The sequence below is a fragment of the Paramormyrops kingsleyae genome, chromosome 8 (genome assembly GCF_048594095.1).
Source record: "Paramormyrops kingsleyae isolate MSU_618 chromosome 8, PKINGS_0.4, whole genome shotgun sequence".
In the NCBI taxonomy this organism is placed as follows: Eukaryota; Metazoa; Chordata; class Actinopteri; order Osteoglossiformes; family Mormyridae; genus Paramormyrops; species Paramormyrops kingsleyae.
Window position 1 is genome coordinate 9,811,369 of NC_132804.1, and position 21,032 is coordinate 9,832,400.

Sequence of the window (21,032 nt, forward strand, 5' to 3'; positions counted from 1 at the left end):
CATGGTTAGACTCTGAAGAACCTCTGCTAAACAGCTAAATGGTGCCTCATACATATGCTGATCGCAGCTAAGCCACATGCTGATGCATGACATCACACAAAGGGGATGTGCAGAAAAAGGCAGAGAGCTGGCCTGACAGGAGGAAGCGCAAGGGCCTACCTGAGAAACTGACTGAAGGCCTTGTAGTTGGTGAGGGTCCGGTAGTCTTCTTCGGAGAAGGTGTATTCAACATTCTCAAGACCCCATTCTTGCATCAGCTGACAGGAGGACTTCGGTTCCTAAGCGGAGGGAGGAGTATTTTGCAAGAAGTCCATCAAACCAAAACAGGAGAGACGCCCTGCCAAGCATGAGCTTACCTTCATCCCGCCATCGTCTTCATCCTCGTCCTCCTCTTCATCTTTCTTCCTCCGTTTGACTCTCTTCTCTTTCTTCTCCTTCGGTTTTTTCTTTTTCTTCTTGACGGGGGCATAGCTGCTGTTCTCGCTCTCGGACTGCTCCCCCAGCTCGTCCTCCCGCTCCGAGGCGTCCTCCGGGTCGCTGGCACCGCCCTGTCGCCGCAAGTGGACGCTTCAACAGCCACCAGCGGTCGACCGGACACTCACACCCACGGAAAGCTGACCCCTTAAGTGTAAGCAGCTCTCCGTCTCGTATAATAATGCGGTGAAACTATGCCAGACTATGTTACGCACACAAACACGATACTGAAAGCTAAGTACTTCCTGTTGTCATTTTGAATCAGATTATCTCTCAGCAATAATGTGCAATAACACTCCCTGTTGCTGGTGATAAGAAAAAACAATTTCAGGGAAAAAGCAAATTCGTATAACCTAATAACTGGCTTCCTCCAGCAACCCAATATAAAATGAAAGAATTATTTTGTAATTTGTTTTTTTTTTTTGAGTGGATTGAAGGTCTGAGAGGACAGGAGGAAGAGCAGAAGGTGGAGGAGGAGTTTGGTCACATCCGAATGTTTACACATCGCAATCCAGCTCAGAGCGCAGCAGCTGCAGAACTGCCAGAGCACACATCAATCACCCAGGCACCCAGCCAATCAGAACGCAAGACAGCTCAGCGAATAAAAGTCTTGGCCAATGGGATCGCGAGGCAGCTTGGCTAATAAAAGATTTAGTCTCGGATACCGTAGCACTGTAATAGGGCCACCTGCCCTCCCCATTCTCTTGCCCACACCCCAAACACGCAGGTACTCGATGGGCTCCGAAACATGACATGTGCAGGCACTATCCTGCCACCTCCCTAGATTCAGGTGGGGGGAGGCTTGCCATGCCGCAGAATACCGCCGAGCGCCGGTTGCCATGGTTACCCCACTGCGCAGCGTCTGGACTCCCCCCCCCCCCCCCACAGCAGCTAATGGGAGAGCGCCCCCCCCCCCATCCAATCAGAGTCCTTTGCATAACAAGTCCGTCTAGACAAATCTCATTTACAATCTCCAGGGAAGATGGAGGGGTTCTGAATGATTACAGGGTGGATGCTGTGGTGGGGGGCGCTGGAGGAAAAGCAGAGATTCACAGCACCCATCCACAAACAGTGTTTCGCAATCTGACCCAGCGCACGGAGATTCAAGTCGGCCCGATTCGGCAGAAGCTGTAGGGTCCCTAAGATCACATAGAAAGCCGGCATCCGAAGGAGCAGCTCTCGGCGCATCCTGCGTGCTCTGTTACGTAGACGCTCCAGCCTGCTCTCCTCATCACGACCTGTATGTCCTCAGCCACGCACCAACTTAGCCACAGAGGCCCAGGTCGCTCTCGTGCGAGGAACCTCCCCAGGCCTCTGCACCCATAAACACGTAACCGTGCCGTCAAGGAGACGGATGGCTTCTCTGTTTTGCACGGCTTGCCTGTAGAGTGGGGGGGGGGGGGGGGGGGGTACTATGTCGAGTGCCACCCAGGGACAGGAAAGGGGTTCCCACACATTAAAGCTGATAAACTCAGCGTGCCGGGAACACAGCTGGGGGTGGGACGTCGCCGTACTGTGGGGATTCCTCCTTCATCACCTCACTAAAGGGCTCCATCACTGGGGTCACGGGAAGCTGGGAGATAGAGGCACTAGGGACAAGATATTTACCACAGGGCTGGCCTGCGGATCAGCCTGCAGCAGGAGGCTTACAGTCGCGTTATAAGTGGTATAGAAGGTGAGTCTCCCTCTTACCCATATAATTAAAAATTTGAATGTGATGAAAAAACAAAAATTAACCTTGCAACCAATCAGTTAGCTGAAACATTCTTCCAGCGAAGCTCGTTTTTCTTCTTTGTACACTGTCACACACACAATCTGCAAACAGTATTTCAGCAGTAGATAATTTAATAGGCACCTTCCTAAGCACCCACTATCCCCGCCCCAGCCAAAACTGCAGTAAGATGTATGTGTGCCCAATGCGTGAAGCTTGTCATTGGCATAGCATTGCTTGGGGTGGGGGGGGCAGGGGGGGGGAACAGCCTCACTGCTTCCTGTTCTGCATCCTGTCACGTCAGGTTTGCTTACAAAGGCATCTCTTCTGAATGAATCGTCCGGACACCGCCCCCTACTGGTCTGCACTCAGAACCGCTTTTCCTGCCCATGCTGCCCTCTCCTGCTTTTCAGGGTCCACCTTCCTCCTGCTCTTCTTCCTCCAAGGTCTACTGAATGGCCCTTTGTCTGCAGCGTCCATTTCAGTGTGCTTATGTGGCAGGTATTGTCTCAGTTAGCACTGTGGACTGCTGGGGTCTGTCTGTCACCAGTTCAATACCGAGAGGAACTAGTCCTGCCTTCCTGTTTTCAGTTTATTAAATAAATATTCAACTCCATATCATATCTCTCGCTTATAGTCACCTAGATCGTTTTGCAGGTTAGGACAAAATATTTACCCACTAAACGTTTTCATTTTTCAGGTCTAAAATTAGCTCTGAAATGATGCAACAGTAGTATGCATCTCCCATGTGATTTCCCATCATCCTTTACTACATGACATCATTGCACAGCATATTTTATGGCTGCCTGGAAATCAACCGACAACAGAAACCTAAAGGCCACAAGGAACAAGCCAGATAGCTATAGAAGAAACAAAGTTTAGTATCCCAGTTCAAGCTTCAGGGAGGTCCAGCTGGGCACTTAAATTAGAATGGCTCCATAAAACATCAGGCTGCACACATAAATGTAAGGGGAAAACCGGAAGCGGCTTCACATTAAAAATTCTGAAAAGAGCCTTACCTCCTTCATCCTCTTCTTCACCTTGGCTGTCATGCTCTCCTTTACCTTGTGCTTTTTCTTCTTCTTAGACTCAGTAAGCGGACCATCTTCGGAAAACAGCCGGTCCAGGGTCGCCAAGGGAACCGGCATCACCTCAGCCTCCTCGTCCTCGTCTGGTTGCGGACCAACGCGACATGTCAGTGCACTGGCCGCCCGTCCACTCCGGACGGCAAAAATGCCAGGCTGGTAGGGGCTCAGCCAAGCAAACAGGAGACCCACACCAGCAATTTTCAGCAGGGCTGTAACTCATTAGCGATTGCTAAAGCATTTCTTTGCGGTATCCACATGCAAGGTGCCTGTTTGCCAAGTTCCCCTTTAGCATTAGCTACGTCAGGCAGACCAGATAAGGTCCGACATCACGTGCTTTGAAAATGCCTTTTTCATTTCAGTTGGTGAAGCAGCCCCGGATCATTTCTGGAAATGACGAAACCAGCTGCAAAAAATTTTTCCAAAATAAATATATAAATATGCAGAGGAATTGAAATTGAATCATTTCAGAAGCACTGGCTGTCGCCGTGTGGAGCAGCGGCCTATTTCCAGTCCGGGTCTGATTAGCGTGTCGGACGCGGTGCTCGTGGCGGGGCAGGCTCCCTCCAGGCCTCAAACTCCCCCACAGCCGAAGTAGGTCAGGGAGGGACACATGGAGTGGGGGCAACTCCAGACGGTGGAGGAGAAGCCCTGTGCTAACGGCATGCCAGGCAGCCGAGACCGGGGACATGACAGGACCACTCAGCTGAATCCGCTAACAAGCAGCCCAGCAGCCTGTCGTCTTCCCCTGGAGATGGGCGACATTAAGACCCCATTTAACCTGTCTTTAGCTATGCCTGGGGCTTGGGAGTGGGTGGGTGGGGTCTGCTGCTCCACAGTGGCTAAGGGGCCCTAGCGTGGCTGGGGGCTACGCAGGACCCAAACCGCATCTGCGGAGATGCGTGCTGCACCACACTTTTGGGTCCTCCGATGGAAGGGTTTCCCTCTCACCACGCATCAACGTCAGGATTTAGGCTAGAGTGTCTGCAGAGGCTCCACTGGGGGTAATTTCTGCCACGCATGGAAATCACGTCGGCCGCCAGACTCCCCGCGGCCAAGCGTTCGGCAGAAGCCGGTGCCCTTTGAGATGCACGAAACCGCGACCTTTGCTGACCAAAAGCCGTGTTCAATTCACCTCTCGTAAATATTCTGTGCCGCGTTTTACCATGGGAGTTCTTATCCACTCAGCAGCGCTAAACCGCAGCTCTCGATCTGCGAGCACGACACCTCCTTGCGAATTCCCATGGATAAAGCTTTAACTTTGTAATCCTTAGAAGGTTATCTGAGCCGGGGAACCCCCCTCACCTGAAGTGATCGTGGCTGGGACGCGAGCAGGCTTATCTGCAGCCTGCCGGCTGTCTCTACTGCCACGGGCGCGGAAGCCCACCACATATCCACACGCCGGCGAGGTTAACAAGGACACAGCAGAAGAAGAACGTATCTCTTCCTGCCGTGGCTCGTTGGACGATTGCAAGAAGATACATCCCGAGGCCCCTACAGAGTGGACATTGCCCAGCAAACTCACCCCCATGAACCACCCATCGTCCTGGCTGGGCAATCAAAGATGGTAGTGTAGTGCTGACCTTCCTGGAAAAGCCTTAAGATCAGCGCTCTGCATTATGTAGAAGCTTTGTGGCACGGCCCTTCTAGGAAACCCGCTGTTTATGGGAAAACACATTAGCCGTCTGACATATTCCAAATGGAACTGTCAGGTTAATGGTGCTGGGGCTACTTAAGCTAGCCAGCTGGGCAGAATACCACCTTCATCACAGAGAGACGCAAACGCCTGCAAGTGCATGAATACATGCAAGAACAAATGAGAAATGCGGTGTCGCATTTCGCCCCACGATGCCAACTGAAAGAGTAACGCGCTATAATCAGAGGGACAAGATCCAGTGCTCCACGGCAGATGAAAAAGCTTTTGCCTATTAGCTACGTAAAAATAAAACTCAAAATGGAGGGGGCCATGATGCTTTTGTAGCCGTCCTTAGGAAAAGGGTAGCCTAAACAAGAAGAGTCCGCGAAACGAGAGAGAGCAGGAACCTGAACACAGAGAGGAGCAGAAGCACAACATTTAGAAGGAGAAGGAGCAGGAGAATGACCAAAGTGAAGAAAGGGATGGCAGGAACAGAATCGGGGGCGATGTGGGATCAGGATCGGCGCTTTGCGCAGCTTGGGGATGAAGCGGGGAAAGAGCCAGAAACCAAACGTGGAGTTTTGAGTAAGCCGAGGCTGAATCGAGTGGCGTCTGGACAGATCAGCACCAAAACAGGAAGAGAAAAGTAAACAGAGTGACTGGAGGTTGAGCAAGTTTTAGCTAAGGAACAGGACCAACGTTAAGGCAGAAGCTGAACATCAGGGGCAGAGTCAAGGATAAGTAACAGCAGCGGCGGAAGGGCAGAAGGAGCGCGAGCTGGAGAGGAGGTAACTTAATTCTAATAAGCCCCTGGCACGACACGGTGCCAGGCCCTCGAGCCCGGCACTCCTTAAATTACCCTCCCAGCAACGCTGACTTACTCTCACACATCTCCTTCATGGAAGGCCTCCAAACCACCTCAGGACAAACAAATTCATTTTGTTTCAGCTCAAGAGATCTGAATTTAACGACACTGCAGCTTCGTTTTATTTCATCACAAGTAAAAATGCTGTGGGCGCCAAGGCGTCTCTGAATAAGCCTGCCTCCCCTTTCCTTATTTTCTGCTACCGAGCTGTTCCTCCATAGACATCGTCTGAGCTTTCGGAAACAGCAGACGCAATTTCCAAGCAGAATTCATATATACCTTGATCTCACAGTCCCTGACCTTATACTTCTCCAATTCCATTGTGCATTTTAATTTCCCCCCAAAAAATTTCAATCAAAACAATTCCGTCGGCGCACATAATTGTGCTGTACGTTTTAATTGAACTACAGACGAGGTATGAATTGAATTTGTGTATGTTGGGGTTAAAATCTAAGCCACAGCTACTTGACAAATACACCCGGACTGCCGGACTGTTCCGCCAACTCCTACGGAGGAAAGAGGGAAGAAAGGGAGAATCCGAGGGACTGGTGAAACGGGGCAGACAGCAGGAACCCGGGAGGAAAGGAAAAGCGTCTAAATAACCTTGAAAAGAGTGCTGTTGTCTTTTCCAATATGGGCAAACAAAAAAAGCCACGGGAAGCCTAGGTAGGGCTTCGTGCGAAAATGCACTGCAGGTAGTAATATGCGAGAGGCTTATTCCTGGTAATAACTGTCCCATAAATTACGCCTGTATGTCACGTCCAGTGCCCCGGCTCTGTATTACTTAGTTTATACACTATACTCTATTTTCCACCTGCAATAACAGAATGCAAATGGGGCGGGGAGAAATCAATGCCGTTTCCAGCTTGCCCTTGTATTTAATCTAGTATTAATTTAGTCACGGCCAAGAACCGGCTGAAGGGTGGAGCGGGGTGGGGGAACTATGAATGCATTGATTTTATTGACGAAAGTGACACCGCGGTATGGAAGGGGAGGCCGTATTGCGAGACACTTCATCACGGCGCCCCAGCTATGACACAACCAGTGAATCCACAGGGGCCCCAAAGACCACTGGCTGGGAGATTGATGAGCCCGGCCCCGTAGCCTCTGGCAGCGTGCCCCGGTCCGTGTCCCTCCAGGTGGTGATTAACCAGCAGCGTAAATAAAAGCTGAACACGACGCAGCGCTGACGGCCGGGTGGGGGGGGGGGGTGTCGGGGGGTGTCTCATACAGTAAGAGCCCAAGGCGTGGGTCTCCTGTCAGCCTTTCAAAACCTTTATTCTCAGAAAGCCGCCGCAAGCCCCGTCGCAGAACCTGCTAGCGTTGCCATTTCTCAGTCTTCGGTTTAGCACTAAGGGTTATTTTTCAGGATGGACGTTCACAACAAAGAAAAGACAGTAAGGGAGACTCCCTCAAGGAATCCCCCTTCATCCCCCTTTTTTTGTTATCCCTTGACCATGTAACGGGTAATGGTCCACTGATAGCCCCGCCCACCAACACCTCCATCTCTTGATTGTGATGGCGATTATTATAATTATTATTAGTAGCAGTAGTAGTAGTAATAATAATAATTAGTTGTCTTTGGCCTCTTTTCGGCTTGGGGGTGCTAAAGGCAGCGTCCCTCCCTTTTCTGGACAGCTGGGGATGACGCCTGTTTATTGGCTGAATGTTTTCCTGGGTCACACGTGGCTGCGGTCTTTACCCCATGCGATCAACACTGAACACCTGGAGTCCCAAATAACAGTACATTTAATAATATAACATGAATAAAACGATGAACCGGGACAGAATATTATACCTAAAATATAGTCCCGACCAAGACGGGGTTAAACAACTTAAAACAAAAACATTTTCCGGTTGGTAATGTTTATTTGCCCCCACCCATAAATTACATTATCATGCTTCATTACACAGAAGTGTGACCTAAACGTTATTGTAAATGTAAATACTGGAGAATGCGCAGTGACGTCCTAAATTTCACAGGCCCAACTATAGTGTAATTTAAAAAAAAAATACAATTATTATTACTGATAACAGCAAACAAAAATAAACCTCATAGTGGATCAACGAAGAGAAATAACAAGCAGCACCCATTCATATATTTACCTCGTATGTTTTCTCAGTGAAGTAGCTAAATGTATATATTTCACTCACATGGCGAGAAGCAGAATAATTAGGTAACCAAATCAGACATGCAACAAAATGGTGCACCTACTCAGATGCATATATCTGTATACAGACAACGGTCTCCGTAAATAAAACGTAAGATAAAAATTTAACGCAAATAAATAAATTGCTCTATGCAAAGAGTACGTCTCATTCCACTCAACTTCAAAGAAAAAAAAAAGAGGAAAATGATATTCATGTAGCGCCACCTCACAGCTGCATGGCACAGACCGCCGCTACCTTTTTAATACCCAGGCTTTTTGCCACTAACCGCTAAAAGGCGTTTGCGCTACAGAGACCGAGGACAGAATATTACAGGTCACGCGTGCAAGTAAATTAGGCTGAGCCCCCAGGCGTGCTGTCATTATCACCCCCCCCCTCCCTTAAGTCTACAATATCGCAGGGCAAGCCCTTTTCCCCCCGCATTCGGCGAAGCGTACTTGGCGGTACGGTGCACATCCGAACTACAGAAATCCCATCCACTTTTACGCTCTCACCTGGCATTTCGTCTTCGAAATCCATGTCGTCCTGACCCTCGTCTTCATTACTTAGCGACCCCGGCATCTTTACCGCATACGGCACCTTCACAAAAAAATCACACTCCAGCTATAGTGCAAAGTGCACCGCAAAACTTAACCCCAACGCACTTTGGAAACGTCTACACGAAACGAAATCCGTTCAGCACTGACTGAGACCCTTTTTATTTTATTTATTTATTTTTTTCAAGAAAGATGGCTGCCCTCTTTTTTTAAGGAGCAAAAAAATTCTCTTTCCCCTCTCCCTCTTCTCTGTCCAAATCCTCCAGTCTGAAAATAAAAAAGAGACAAAAATGGAACACACATGCCCAGATTGTGACGTCTGGTCTGTTGCCATGGCGATACATCCCATAATTTCTCCCCTCCCAACACAACTAGTTAGTCATGCCCTCCTGGTTACCAGTTTTACTAGTCGTGCGCTGTGCTGCAAGTGTCCGTGACAGGAGCGGCTATTTCTGGCTTCCCCTCTCCCCCGTTTCGCCTTCAAAGTCCGCACAATACGAGGTTACGCCAGGATACGGCGCAGAACTTCACAAAATCCTGATTGCTCTGCATTTACCCCGGCGAATAAATACGGACGGCAGATCTCTTTTGTGCCACTGCCAGTCCTTGCAGGAGAAAGCCCGTGTCTCCTCTGCATGTGGCGGATCGAGAGCATTAGAAGTGCGTGCTGGCTGCTCCACCTAAGGGCTCAGTGGCCAACAAGGCAGCCTGGTTAGTGAGATACCTGGAGAGTGACCCGAAACGGCCGAAAGACGTGCTAAACGCTGTGGGGGAAAAAACGCACTTCTTGAAACGTAGATCTGGTCACAGGAACAAAAAGAGACTCTTTATAAATAATTCCAGTAAGGGGCTTTGTCACGGCATCTTTGCGACCGCGATCGGGGGGAAAGACAAGAGTTTTAAAGATACAGGTGTGATGCGGACGCGGCATCTTCAGCAAACGCAGAAGTATCGGCGTTGGGGGAATATTTAACCGTTTGTGCGCTGAACAACATCCCTCCATCGTGTATGTAAAAACTGCGTACTCCGTGTGTGTGTGGGGTGGGGTGTCAAATAAATAAAACCAAGACGCTACAAAACCAGCCGGTCCATCCTCTAGGATGGTCGCTATGCACAATACGGACTGAGCGCCCAGGGTGGATTTTGCGGTTGTCAAGGTTACAGATGCTGCAAGAGATGAAGATTAGTAATAGGAGGGGACCGCCATCGGACGGTGTTTTTGTTGTGCTCTCGCACAAGGACGCACCGGTGGATCCGGCATCACACGAGCAAGTTCGCAGCGCGCGGGGAGGCTGCACGGCTGCGCCCCCCCACGCCCCGCCCCCCTGCGACGTCAGTCATTCCGGCCCATTCAGTTCTCCGTGTTTTAACATCCCTGGAGCCTTTGCCACACGAAGAGGAAGCGGCACTGATATTTCACGTGAAAGATTTTAAATCTAATAAAAGTGACAGGCAAACCACAATGACTGAGAATATTTCTGGATGATTACCAAAATATTTTTGATGATGGCTTAACATTGGTCTACAAATAAAACGTGTATACACAGAAAACACCTGCAAATTCAGCACTAATGAAATAGAATAATTTCTCATTAGGGTTCTAATTTACATGTAGACTTAATCAATGGTTAGAGACTAAGCGTATCGTTTCCCTGACACAAGTTTTATCCCAGTAAGATACAATAATGATCCAGACTAGTTGGTTTGTCATCAAGAGGGGTACTTTAATACACGAGGTAACCAAATCAGAAGGCCAGGGTGCTGCACTAAGTTTGCTGGGATCTGCTGTCCAGTTAACAACCAGTCCACAGTGCTGTCTAAATGAAGCTGAAGACACAGACAGACAGATCCGAACTGTTACATTAATTTCACTCGGAAGTCTCAAAACAAAAACAAGGATGATGGTATAGTTTTTTTTTTTATTCAATATACAAAATCAGGAAAATGCACAAGGTTCAGTCCTCATCTTCCTCCTCCTCTTCATCCTGGTTGATTTGGAAGTAGCGCAGCTCATAGCTCTCCTTGGTGTTAGCCACCACGCGGAGCCAGTCTCTTAGGTTGTTCTTCTTCAGATATTTCTTTGTCAGGTACTTCAGGTACCTGAAAAATAAAAACACTTTCTTGACACCAGCCCAGGCCCAAAGTCACCAGAGAAATTAAAGCCCCCTTCTCACTTTCTGTAAACCCAACATCGCACTAGTCAGGTCTTAAAGCAAGGGAGCACAGATCTGGATATCTGCTGCAGTGACACCATGAACAACATAAATGTGACTGATAGTCATAGATTCAGACATTTAGATGTCAACCAAGATGCTGAACAATCACCGGCTTAGGAAAGTGAAAGCAGGGCTCATGGGAGTTTAACTTACATGACCAATGGACCAACCAATCAGGTGTCTTGGTCCCGCCTCCTCTACAATCTGATTGGGCATCTCGCTGAACCAATAATTTTTTTCCTTCTGCCCTTAGAACATTTTTGTGTAAGTAAACCTCTCACAAGCAAAGGCGAGTGGGTTACAGGTTTTGGTGCGTGTGAAACAATGTCAGATGATGGCGAGATTAAATTCCACATGTTTGAAGTTATGAGTTCCAGTCAACTAGCACAGGGAAAATCTGACAGGCATAATACATCTGATTCCCTGAAGTGTATAGGACCAGGTTTGGAAGTGAGGAAGATTGCTGGGCGCTCTGTCAGTTTTTGCTCGGCGACACCAGTGTCATTTGGGGTGGCTGCATGCCCACTGTGACTGGGGCACTCCAATACCCTGCCAGGGAAAGAATGCCCCTCAACCCGCAAGATATTGCTGACAAAGGCACGGTGAGCTTGTATCATTTTGCTGGACTGCAAATGGGAGTTTCTCATTTTTATAATGTGGTTGAACGCATTGTGATCTATGATTCAAATCTGAAGGACTGTTACATTATTTCATTCTGTTCTGAGAAACTTTGTGGTTTTGCGAGAGGCACGACTGAGATCTGTAAAATGTTTGTTTGTGTAGTGAACCCCAATTCCAACAGTGTAATGTCTGCCTGAACCTTTACGGTGATCTCTTTAGGGCAGGGGTGCCCATCCTGCTGCTGCCAGGCACAGTGGTGCGGAGGGGGTATGCAGTCGGCCACACCCACACAACCCGCTTCAGGCTAGCACCACGGCAAAGATGGTCATTTACACCAAAGCTACATCCACAGGGCTATGCAGCTAGACGTCTGCAGATAATCGGGTTGGAGAAAACGGGGATCCCAGATGTTCTGCGCTCCAGCCGTCTTAAGAACACATTCGTTTAACACCCCCACAAAGAAAGAGCTAATCCCACCCGTTACATAAACACAAGGTCTCAGAGTTTCTGTCAGGTGGTGCCTCATAACCTACCAGTTCGCTCAGGGAACCAAATGGACTCCAAAGACACTGCATGACAGAACTAACACAGAGAACTCAGACTCAGACCTGGAACCAGACACTGCATCACAGAACTAGCACAGAGAGCTCAGACACAGACCTGGAACCAGACACTGCATCACAGAACTAGCACAGAGAGCTCAGACACAGACCTGGAACCAGACACTGCATCACATAACTAACACAGAGAGCTCAGGCACAGACCTGGAACCAGACACTGCATCACAGAACTAACACAGAGAGCTCAGACACAGACCTGGAACCAGACACTGCATCACAGAACTAGCACAGAGAGCTCAGACACAGACCTGGAACCAGACACTGCATCACAGAACTAGCACAGAGAGCTCAGACACAGACCTGGAACCAGACACTGCATCACATAACTAACACAGAGAGCTCAGGCACAGACCTGGAACCAGACACTGCATCACAGAACTAACACAGAGAGCTCAGACACAGACCTGGAACCAGACACTGCATCACAGAACTAACACAGAGAGCTCAAACACAGACCTGGAACCAGACACTGCATCACAGAACTAACACAGAGAGCTCAGACACAGACCTGGAAGCAGACACTGCATCACAGAACTAACACAGAGAGCTCAGACACAGACCTGGAAGCAGACACTGCATCACAGAACTAACACAGAGAGCTCAGACACAGACCTGGAACCAGACACTGCATCACAGAACTAACACAGAGAGCTCAGACACAGACCTGGAACCTCCACAGAAGCTGCACAATGTTGAGAAATAGATAAGTATATGCACTAGATCCAATAAATATTACAGCAACAAGATTTTCTTTATGAAACATTAGCAAATACAGATTTATACCACATTCAGAATAAGCAATGATATTGGGGGCTAAAAGACCAGTCCTATCTTTTGAGTCTGCTAGAGCAGCTCTTGAAGTTGTCAATCAGGGTAGCTGAGAGATCAAGAAGAAGAGAGACATTTTCCAGACGTGCCTTCACAGTCAGCACACACACGAACAGTAATAACTGACACCTTTATCAACCAATCAGAGCTCTGTTATCCTTCCACACTCCTTACTAAAGGCAGCAGCTCTATAAAGGTGACAGCGAATGGGCCTCTTCGTCGGACAAAACCAACGTCTTCAGGTCGGGAACAGACATCACGTCAGTGGAAAAGTTTACCAGGTAAAGAACAAAAAAAGCGCAGAAAGATATCACAAATGGGGATGGACAAGAATTCCCAAAGCCACAGAATCCACCAACCAGCCCCCCCCCCCCCCCCCCCAAAAAAAAACCTGACATGGACTTAAGAACGCCATGCCTGAAAGCACAGCTACGCTCGGTTAGTCTTGTTAGCCTGCTGAAAAACAGGCAGCAAAATCAAAACACTTTTCTCACACCACGGGTCACAGAGGACACCCCCTGAAGGTGACATAAGTGCATTTTTATGCACTGTTACCCCCCCAACCAAAAAAACCAAAGACTTTACATTTGACATGATGGATCATAAATCCTGCATTATAATGCCCCCCACAGCTTAGCCCAACTTAAGCTACCTTTAAACACGACAGCCAAATGAGTACAGCTCACTTTGTACGCGTGCTGCTACACCCAGATCCAGATAAGCATAAAATCCCATCAGGTGAAATTTACACAGCGAGGCACATTGCTAAATGAACGGTATTAATCTGACAGCGTATCACAGGTGACTGCAACTCGCATTAAAGGATATTTCTGCCTTTCCCCATCTGCTGCTTCCCGAGTAAATACAGTTTGAGACTGACAGTGGAGTTTTAGTGACCTACAGCCCAAGGGAAAGGCAGTTTAGTGGACACAGAGCTGCTTGTTTCTGATTTGCTGCATTGGCACCCAAGCAGAAAGCCTCACAGCCAATAGGAAGACAGGTGGATGTAAGCACGACGGTACCAAAAATTAGCATGAAGCATTGGGTCTGTGCAAATGCACAGAGCTTTTGACACATTTTGCACAAGTTGGCCATTATTACCTCTTTCGCCAGGTAATTCAACACGCCTCACCCATGTGCATCCGCACTACCGCCAATGTCCACTATCAGCCGTCTTTAAAGTTCCTCCCCCTTAAAACAAGATATTTTACAGACGCAAATTCCAATCACACGGGAAATACCAGCAGGAACCGCTTACAAGGACTGGAACACATAACCTTCAGGTTATGCGGAATGTCCAAAGAGCAAAACGTCGCTCAGGGTCACAGGAGGCTGATGCGTTTTCTTCGTTTTAGCAGGACCCAGAGGTGGTTAGGCAGCAGCACCTCGCTCTGCAGCTGACAGACAGGCCTGGCTGCTGTGGCCCAGCGGCGATACCTGGGGGACGACAGAGCAGCCGCCCCCAAACACCAGCCAGCGCGCAGTTCAGCCCCGCCGCCACCCGCACACCTGATTCTATTAGTCACGCTAATTAACAAAACCTCAATTACAGCACCCAGAAACACTACGGTTAATTATTTACCATATTAACGGCCTGCAGCTCCGAAAGGAACAGAGGATGGAAAAAAACGTGGGTTTGTAGCTTTTTTTAGATGTGGCAAAGCATTGCGATATCAAACTGGGAAATTACAAAACAATGCAAAAAGAGATTTTTATTAAATCCGTAAAAGAGTGATATTCAGATCCTTAACCAGCAAATTATCAACTGACTTAAGACAATATAAAACCCAAACTCTCTGAGTAACTACTCATTTTAACCAAAAAGGTGAAAGAACGAGTTCTATCCCCAGTATGAGCAAAGATTTTTATTAGAACTTAATTTCTATACTCAATCTACAGACTTTAAGGTGTTTTTGAATGTATTACAATGCGACTGCATGCGATTAATTGCAAAAAAAGCAAAAAATAGTTTGCTAGTCTACTTTATTATAATGCTTTTTATTGGTCACAGCATGCTAGCCGAATAGGGTCTCCCCCCCCACCCCCCCCATATCGCTTAGCCGTTCTTTGTCCCAAATCGGCACTATAGTACCGGGACTCAACATCCCCGACAAATTGAAACTGCCATGTGAAGTCGGTGCCCCTTCAGTCGTGTAGGGGTTCTATGCTGGCACCGCGGGGCACGAGTTATCCGGCACCGAACCGAACCGGCTACGAGCAAGTGAAATCAGCCGGCAAAAGCCGTCGCCCTGGGCAACCGCCGATAGCATTGAGTGTCTCTGATCGCGTCCACACCACCATGGACATGCAGTGGGGCTGGTAGATCGGCCCAAAAAGACCCATTTTCACACGGCCTGTTTCTGCTCGCACCATCAAAATAGTTCACAAGTGGTGATGGGGGGGAAAAAAACGAGGAAGAATAGATGCATCCACCTGCAGTAAGGTCCAAGCAACACCGTAACACACGATTGCCATGGTAACACACTTTACTATAATGGCTGAGGCTGCAACAAATTTACTTACACTCCAGCTCAATTAACTACTACAAATTGTAACAACAACATAAATGACATAGGAACCCCCTCAAAAAGGAAGCCTGGAAGGGACCAAGTGTAACATGAAAAGCACAGAGCTTTGCTACCCAGAAATGAACCTTTAACCGCAAACCGTTCCATTATGATGTTTTTAGGGTGTTTTCATTTCCAGGCAGCGGTCGACATCAACGTTAGAGGGAAAGTAATAACGAAAGGGCAACATTTCAGAGCATTGCAGCTGCAGACTGGCAAACAAGGATTGCTATCAGTCAAAAAACAAGACCCCGGTTTGAGTCTGAAACAAAGGTGTATCGATACTGGTTGCAGCATTTCCACGTGGATTCATTTTATATTTCTAGGTGAATCTGTGCCTGACACTTCATCTCTGAAATTCATACATGTTAGTCTCTAAACTTGATGGCACAGCTGCACAAGGTCCTCCTCTTTAAAAACATGCATTGTCGAAAATGCATTTTTTTAGTTATACTGTATAAAAATAAATCTATTACCAAGAAACCAAATGCAAATTTTCATCTGGAAAGGCTATCATCAGTGGACAGGAGTTGAGTTAATTATCTCTGGACCAAACCATATAAAAATTCTAAATTACACACACAAATACCAAAATAAACACATTTTAAACAGAAAACTTGCACAAGGCAGAAGAATTAGGGCATAAAATACAATTTGCCAAATATTAATTGCCACTACAACAAAATCAGATGAAAATCAAGGACCACCTAAAAGTCCATTCACAAACACGACCTGAAAATGAAACGCACTCCGCAATATTAACTCAGGCTGCCAGTTTCAATGATATTAATCGAGTAATCTACAGATCGACTACAACGGTCTAGAGAGAGTAGCTGATAAAACAATAGCAAAGCAGCAACAGCCTCTGCAAGTCAGTCTCCGGGTGGCAATTAAGGGGCAATCGGCGGGAAATTCAGCCCGGGCTAAAATAAAATAATCACGGTTTATCGATAAAGGCGATCCTACTTCGAAGCACAGGATTCAATTCATCGGGATTGTTATGATGTTTTTAAATTTACATTTGTAATGTGCAAATAAACATGTATTGTGTTATTCGGACAGAGACAGACATTACCTTTGGTTTACAAAGGTTCCTAATTGTGCTTGCAGTTTTAATAATTTCAAAACAAGTTGTTTTTCCTGCTTTACCGAAATTGCACCAAATTGCCAACTCAAAACAGGGGTTCGCAGCAAATCATACATTTTGTGTACCGTGACACCCGTAATGTAATATACCCACAGACCTGTACACGTGTCTTTGTGGGGACTCTCCATTCATTACTATGGGCAAAACCTTAACCCAAACAATGACGACCTTAACCCCTACTCAGCCCTAACCGTAAACATAAATAACCAAACAAAATACAAAACTTTTGGCATTTTTAGCTTTTTGATTGCAGTCACAGATTGAACTGATGACAGATGAAATAACAGGTTTTTATCACATAGTGGGGACAATGTAATGTATACCTGGACCATAAACACACACAGACTAAATATAACATATTCTGAAGCAATGAGCACGAGGCAGTAACCATCGCAGGACGTACACTCAAACACATGGTTTATTTAGACCAGGGGTTGGTAACCTGTAACTCACGGTTGCCACACGTGACTCTTTGACAACGTGACTCTTCTCAGAACGACAGACGCATTCACATTTTCATGTCTAAAAATATTACGATAATACTTTCATGAAGATAAATTATTTAAGGTTTATTATTTTTCATTTAGATATTTCTGTAGCTAAATGTGAATGAGGCGGTCCATCAAGCGCTTCTGTGATGTCTTTACTGCATCAGTTACATCTTCCTCTGAGTCATTCTCTACGACGAGATAACATCTGCGGTCAAATGGTATGCTTTCCGGAGTCTTCTTCAGTACTGGAGACGTACGATTCAACATTTATTGGAATTCCTAATTCTTTCATATATTTTTTGTAGTAAATCATCACCACTCCTTCGCAGGTCTTTGTAAAAATGATCACATTTTCTCTGATTTACATATTATAATGAGCTGAGTTCGGAGCAGTGAGGACGTTTTGCACTGCTTGTTCAGCGCATTTACGGTAGCGAAGTGGAGAGTGAAGGGAAGACGACTGCAGAGCCAAACGAACTTCACTCAAGAAGGTGTGAGGGTGAAGGCTATCACTACAGAACTGAACGATATTGGAATATTAATCATCTTCACTCTGTTATGAGTCAGAGTGATTTAAAACTGAGATGCCCCCCTCCAAAATTGTTTTTCTTTATACTGCAAATTAAGTACATAATTAGCATATAAAGGTGAAACTACACATAAAATAAGTACACATTTGCACTGTTACAATATTCGATTGGCCCAGGTAAAATAAGCCAATAAAAACAGAACCAAGAAGGGAAAAAAATAAGGATCTGCAGCTAACGCTGCTTGTACCCCAGAAAATAGAACCTTTCAATACTCGATAAATCATTCAGCCCCATGTAAGATGATGCGGCGAAGCAAAGGGCCTCACCATTTTAGCGGTGATTATCTTACGATAGAGGAACCGTAAAAAGTAAATTAAGCTAATTTAAGTCAAAGGGATGACAAAGGCAGGCTAGGTTACTCCAGCAGGCTAAAGGGTGCATAGCTTATCTACGGCTAATTTCACATTATTGGGTGAATCCGTCAAGCCTGGATGTCGACTTAGGGTGTAGCAGGTCGCATCGCAGTCATGCTGTTGTGATATTTATGTTCTGCTTCGCAGTATGAACAGACAACTGCATTTTAATTCACTTTTAATATGAAATGCTCCCACACAACTAAGGATTTTGCTCTTTTTATTGGACCCTGATGTGACATGCCCCATCTTCTGTCCAGCATATTGCTAAATAATGTTGGCGGCAAATTTTAATTGCTGCTTTTTAAAAATCTATTATTTATGTTTAATTTAGTTTGTTGGGGGGGGGGGCTTCATAAAAGGAACCATGTAGGTGACGTAACCTCATTCGGATCTGTTATGCATCAGGAACAGTGTTTCCCAATCCGGTCCTCAGGAACCTGAAGTCAGTTCACGTTTTTGCACCCTCCCAGCTCCAGGTAGCAGCAAAAATGTGGACTGACTAGCAGGGAGCTGGGAGGGAGCAAAAAAACGGACCGTCTGTGGGTCCCCGAGGACCGGATTGGGAAACACTGCATTAGGATTAAAGGGACTGACATACAGTCCACCAGGAAATGACATCAATCACTTGCACAGCACTTTCTCTGACCATGTTGTTTGTGGAGTGCAGGACTCACCATGCCAGAAACACACATAAATACACGACTCAAGATCCAAACACAGAACCAAATCTAAGGGGTTTATAAGGGATTGCTGGGTGTCCTGCAGTGGTGTGATCAAAAACTCCAGCAGCAATCAAAAACAGCCTTACCTTTTTGAGAATGGCACCTCAGAGGTCACGCAGATCTTGCTCTTGCTCCTCTCAATGGTCACCACGCCCCCGCCGAGGTTCCCTGCCTTCCCGTTCACCTTGATGCGCTCCTGTAGGAACTGCTCCTACAGCGAGATGATTAGGGGACAGCCACCTGGAAGTCACTCACAGCTCTAACACAAACCATCAAAATGTGCCATCCGACACTCTTGTGACATCTACACACTGCAAGTGTTCTAATAATTTAAAAAAAAAAGAACACGACAGAACATCTGCATATGGAACTGGATGTTATACCCGTCCATCCAAACGTATTCTCTACATTCATATAGACAATCAACCAGCAGCCACAGGCAGTCAAACGGACTTCATACGTACAAAGTTAGCAGCGTCCATAATCCCATCCTCCACTGGATGTGTGCAGTCTAAGGTGAACTTAAGGACCTGTTTCTTCTTCTTGCCACCCTTGGCACTCTGTTTTTTCTAAAGAGATAAGAAAAGGAAGCGAATCAGACATGTTGCCGTGATGGAGCTTACTTGAGGTTGCATCTGACCACAAGACACATACAACAGATCCAACTTACTCATCGGAATGCTTCAGAAGAAAACCCACACATGGGGACTGAAAGCAAATTCCTACCTTATACAGCACACATAAACCACCACAATGGCAATTTGTAGAAAATACAAAATCCACATCACAATACAAAACTATTATCACAGATGTACTTAATAGCGCGGCCACTGAAGGCTAATTCGTTTGTTACTCAACATGTCTCTCCATCTCCACTTAAAAACAGCAGTAAGAAATGCTCTACTGTACATAAGGAATGTCAAAAATCGGGACATAACCAGTGCTTCGTCATTAGGCATTACAACGCATAACCAGCTGGTTGAACCCTACCGGTGTGAAACCTGACTTGCCCCAAAGCGCCCAATCCCAGACAAGTCAGCCGTTCAAACACTTTCGAGTTTAGTTAAACATTTATGAGGCAAACGAAAACTAAATTCACGGAGTAGCAAATACATGTACACGACCTATTCTGACCATGTGGTTTATGAAAAGCAGGCCTCGATAGGACAGAAACGCGTCTAAATACACGCGACTCACGATCCAAACATGGAACTAAATCCGAACCCATGATCTACGGTATGCTAAGCGGTTCCAGTATCTTCTGGAGCCCGTATCCACGGGAAAATAACAAAATACAACGTTTTCAGAAAGACTATTCAACTCACCACCGGAGCCATGATGAACAGAGACAGAAGAGAGAGGGATACTACGGAGCATGCGCGTTAGCGATGCCTTACCGAATCGAGTGCCGAGGTCATCGATGCAATCGCTCAACTTGGATTTGATTAACATGGTTTGACTGAGTGGCGGTGTTGTTATATTAATTCTAATGCGTTGTTACTGTAATATTGGCTGTGTCAATATCATGATTATTTTTCCCATTATTAAGCGCCGTGCTGAAAATATACTTCCGGCTAATCTATATTATTATCATAAATCTAAAATTGGCTACATCAAAACCATTAGGGTAGTTTGCAAACCCTGCAGACTATTTACAAGGTAATACAACTCATAGATACATAAATGTGTGTGCAGACATTTCTCGAATTGAAAATATCACACCAACCAGCTGACCAAAGTTGCCAACTCGATGGCTGTCCCCAAAGGAGTAGCGATAGTACAGCCACCCGATGATGTCTAAGGGTACAGCTCGTTATTCTTGTTCAGATATTTACAATTTATTTAACCATAGACAGGGGAAGGGCCTCTGAAGATTAAAAAAAAGGTTTTGTGCTTTGTATTAACACATATAATAAAGCCTTTTGTTAATAAAATAATATCAGGTTTGCAACCTGCAACAAAAGTTGAGCAGTCTGTGCATTTAGGCTTTTGATAACTGAATCCTTTCCATAGCAAGCATGATCACAGATGTAACGTCACCACACCAAATCACTTGACATTTTGTAAGTGCAGGTCAGTGAAACACTTGTGAGTGAAGTTCCACAACAACAGCAGCAGCAGTGAAGATATAGTGCAAATAAAACAATAGTGCAAGAAGGAAGTATGTATAACAAAAAAAGTCAATTTAAGATGTGCATTGACAATGCAATTAGGGCTTCTTACAAAAAATGTCGCCACCGCTGTGGTCACAGCTTTTCATTAAGTGCCTTTGTGTAAAAGTGATTTTTTTTGTGCATTGCACTTGAGATCTGAAGAAGCCTGGGAGGTCTCCATTGCAATGCGCTACATTTATTTTAAGAGTTTAATTAGTTAGTATTTTATTCATTTGACATCCTTT

At 46.2% G+C, this 21,032-nt stretch overlaps 2 protein-coding genes across 3 annotated transcripts in view; both read right to left on the reverse strand.

Moving 5' to 3' along the window:
* The window catches only part of chd5 (chromodomain helicase DNA binding protein 5), a 30,047-nt gene extending 20,555 nt beyond the window's left edge, over positions 1-9,492 (reverse strand). For both annotated transcript variants that reach the window (XM_023790605.2, XM_023790604.2), the window contains exons 1-4: positions 8,435-9,492; positions 3,205-3,356; positions 357-548; positions 160-278 (exon numbers count right to left, since the gene is read on the reverse strand). In XM_023790605.2, the coding sequence (XP_023646373.2) occupies positions 160-278; positions 357-548; positions 3,205-3,356; positions 8,435-8,501 (530 nt within the window). In that variant the 5' untranslated portion in view covers positions 8,502-9,492. The remainder of the gene's footprint in view (positions 1-159; positions 279-356; positions 549-3,204; positions 3,357-8,434) is intronic.
* A 687-nt stretch (positions 9,493-10,179) lies between these two features.
* Positions 10,180-20,045, reverse strand: rpl22 (ribosomal protein L22). Its single transcript, XM_023790609.1, has 4 exons — positions 19,960-20,045; positions 19,099-19,203; positions 18,721-18,845; positions 10,180-10,576 (listed from the first exon to the last, which is right to left on the reverse strand). The coding sequence occupies exons 1-4, from the start codon at positions 19,969-19,971 to the stop codon at positions 10,432-10,434; spliced, it is 387 nt and encodes a 128-aa protein (XP_023646377.1). The 5' UTR covers positions 19,972-20,045; the 3' UTR covers positions 10,180-10,431.
* Between the last annotated feature and the right edge of the window lie 987 nt (positions 20,046-21,032).

What these genes read in the sequence shown, in the direction of transcription:
- rpl22 (XM_023790609.1), bottom strand. An exon ending in TTATGGACGCTGCTAACTTT is followed by an intron (nt 18,846 to 19,098) that starts GTACGTATGAAG and finishes ATCTCGCTGTAG; the next exon opens with GAGCAGTTCCTACAGGAGCG. An exon ending in GAGGTGCCATTCTCAAAAAG is followed by an intron (nt 10,577 to 18,720) that starts GTAAGGCTGTTT and finishes TTTATTTTTCAG; the next exon opens with GTACCTGAAGTACCTGACAA.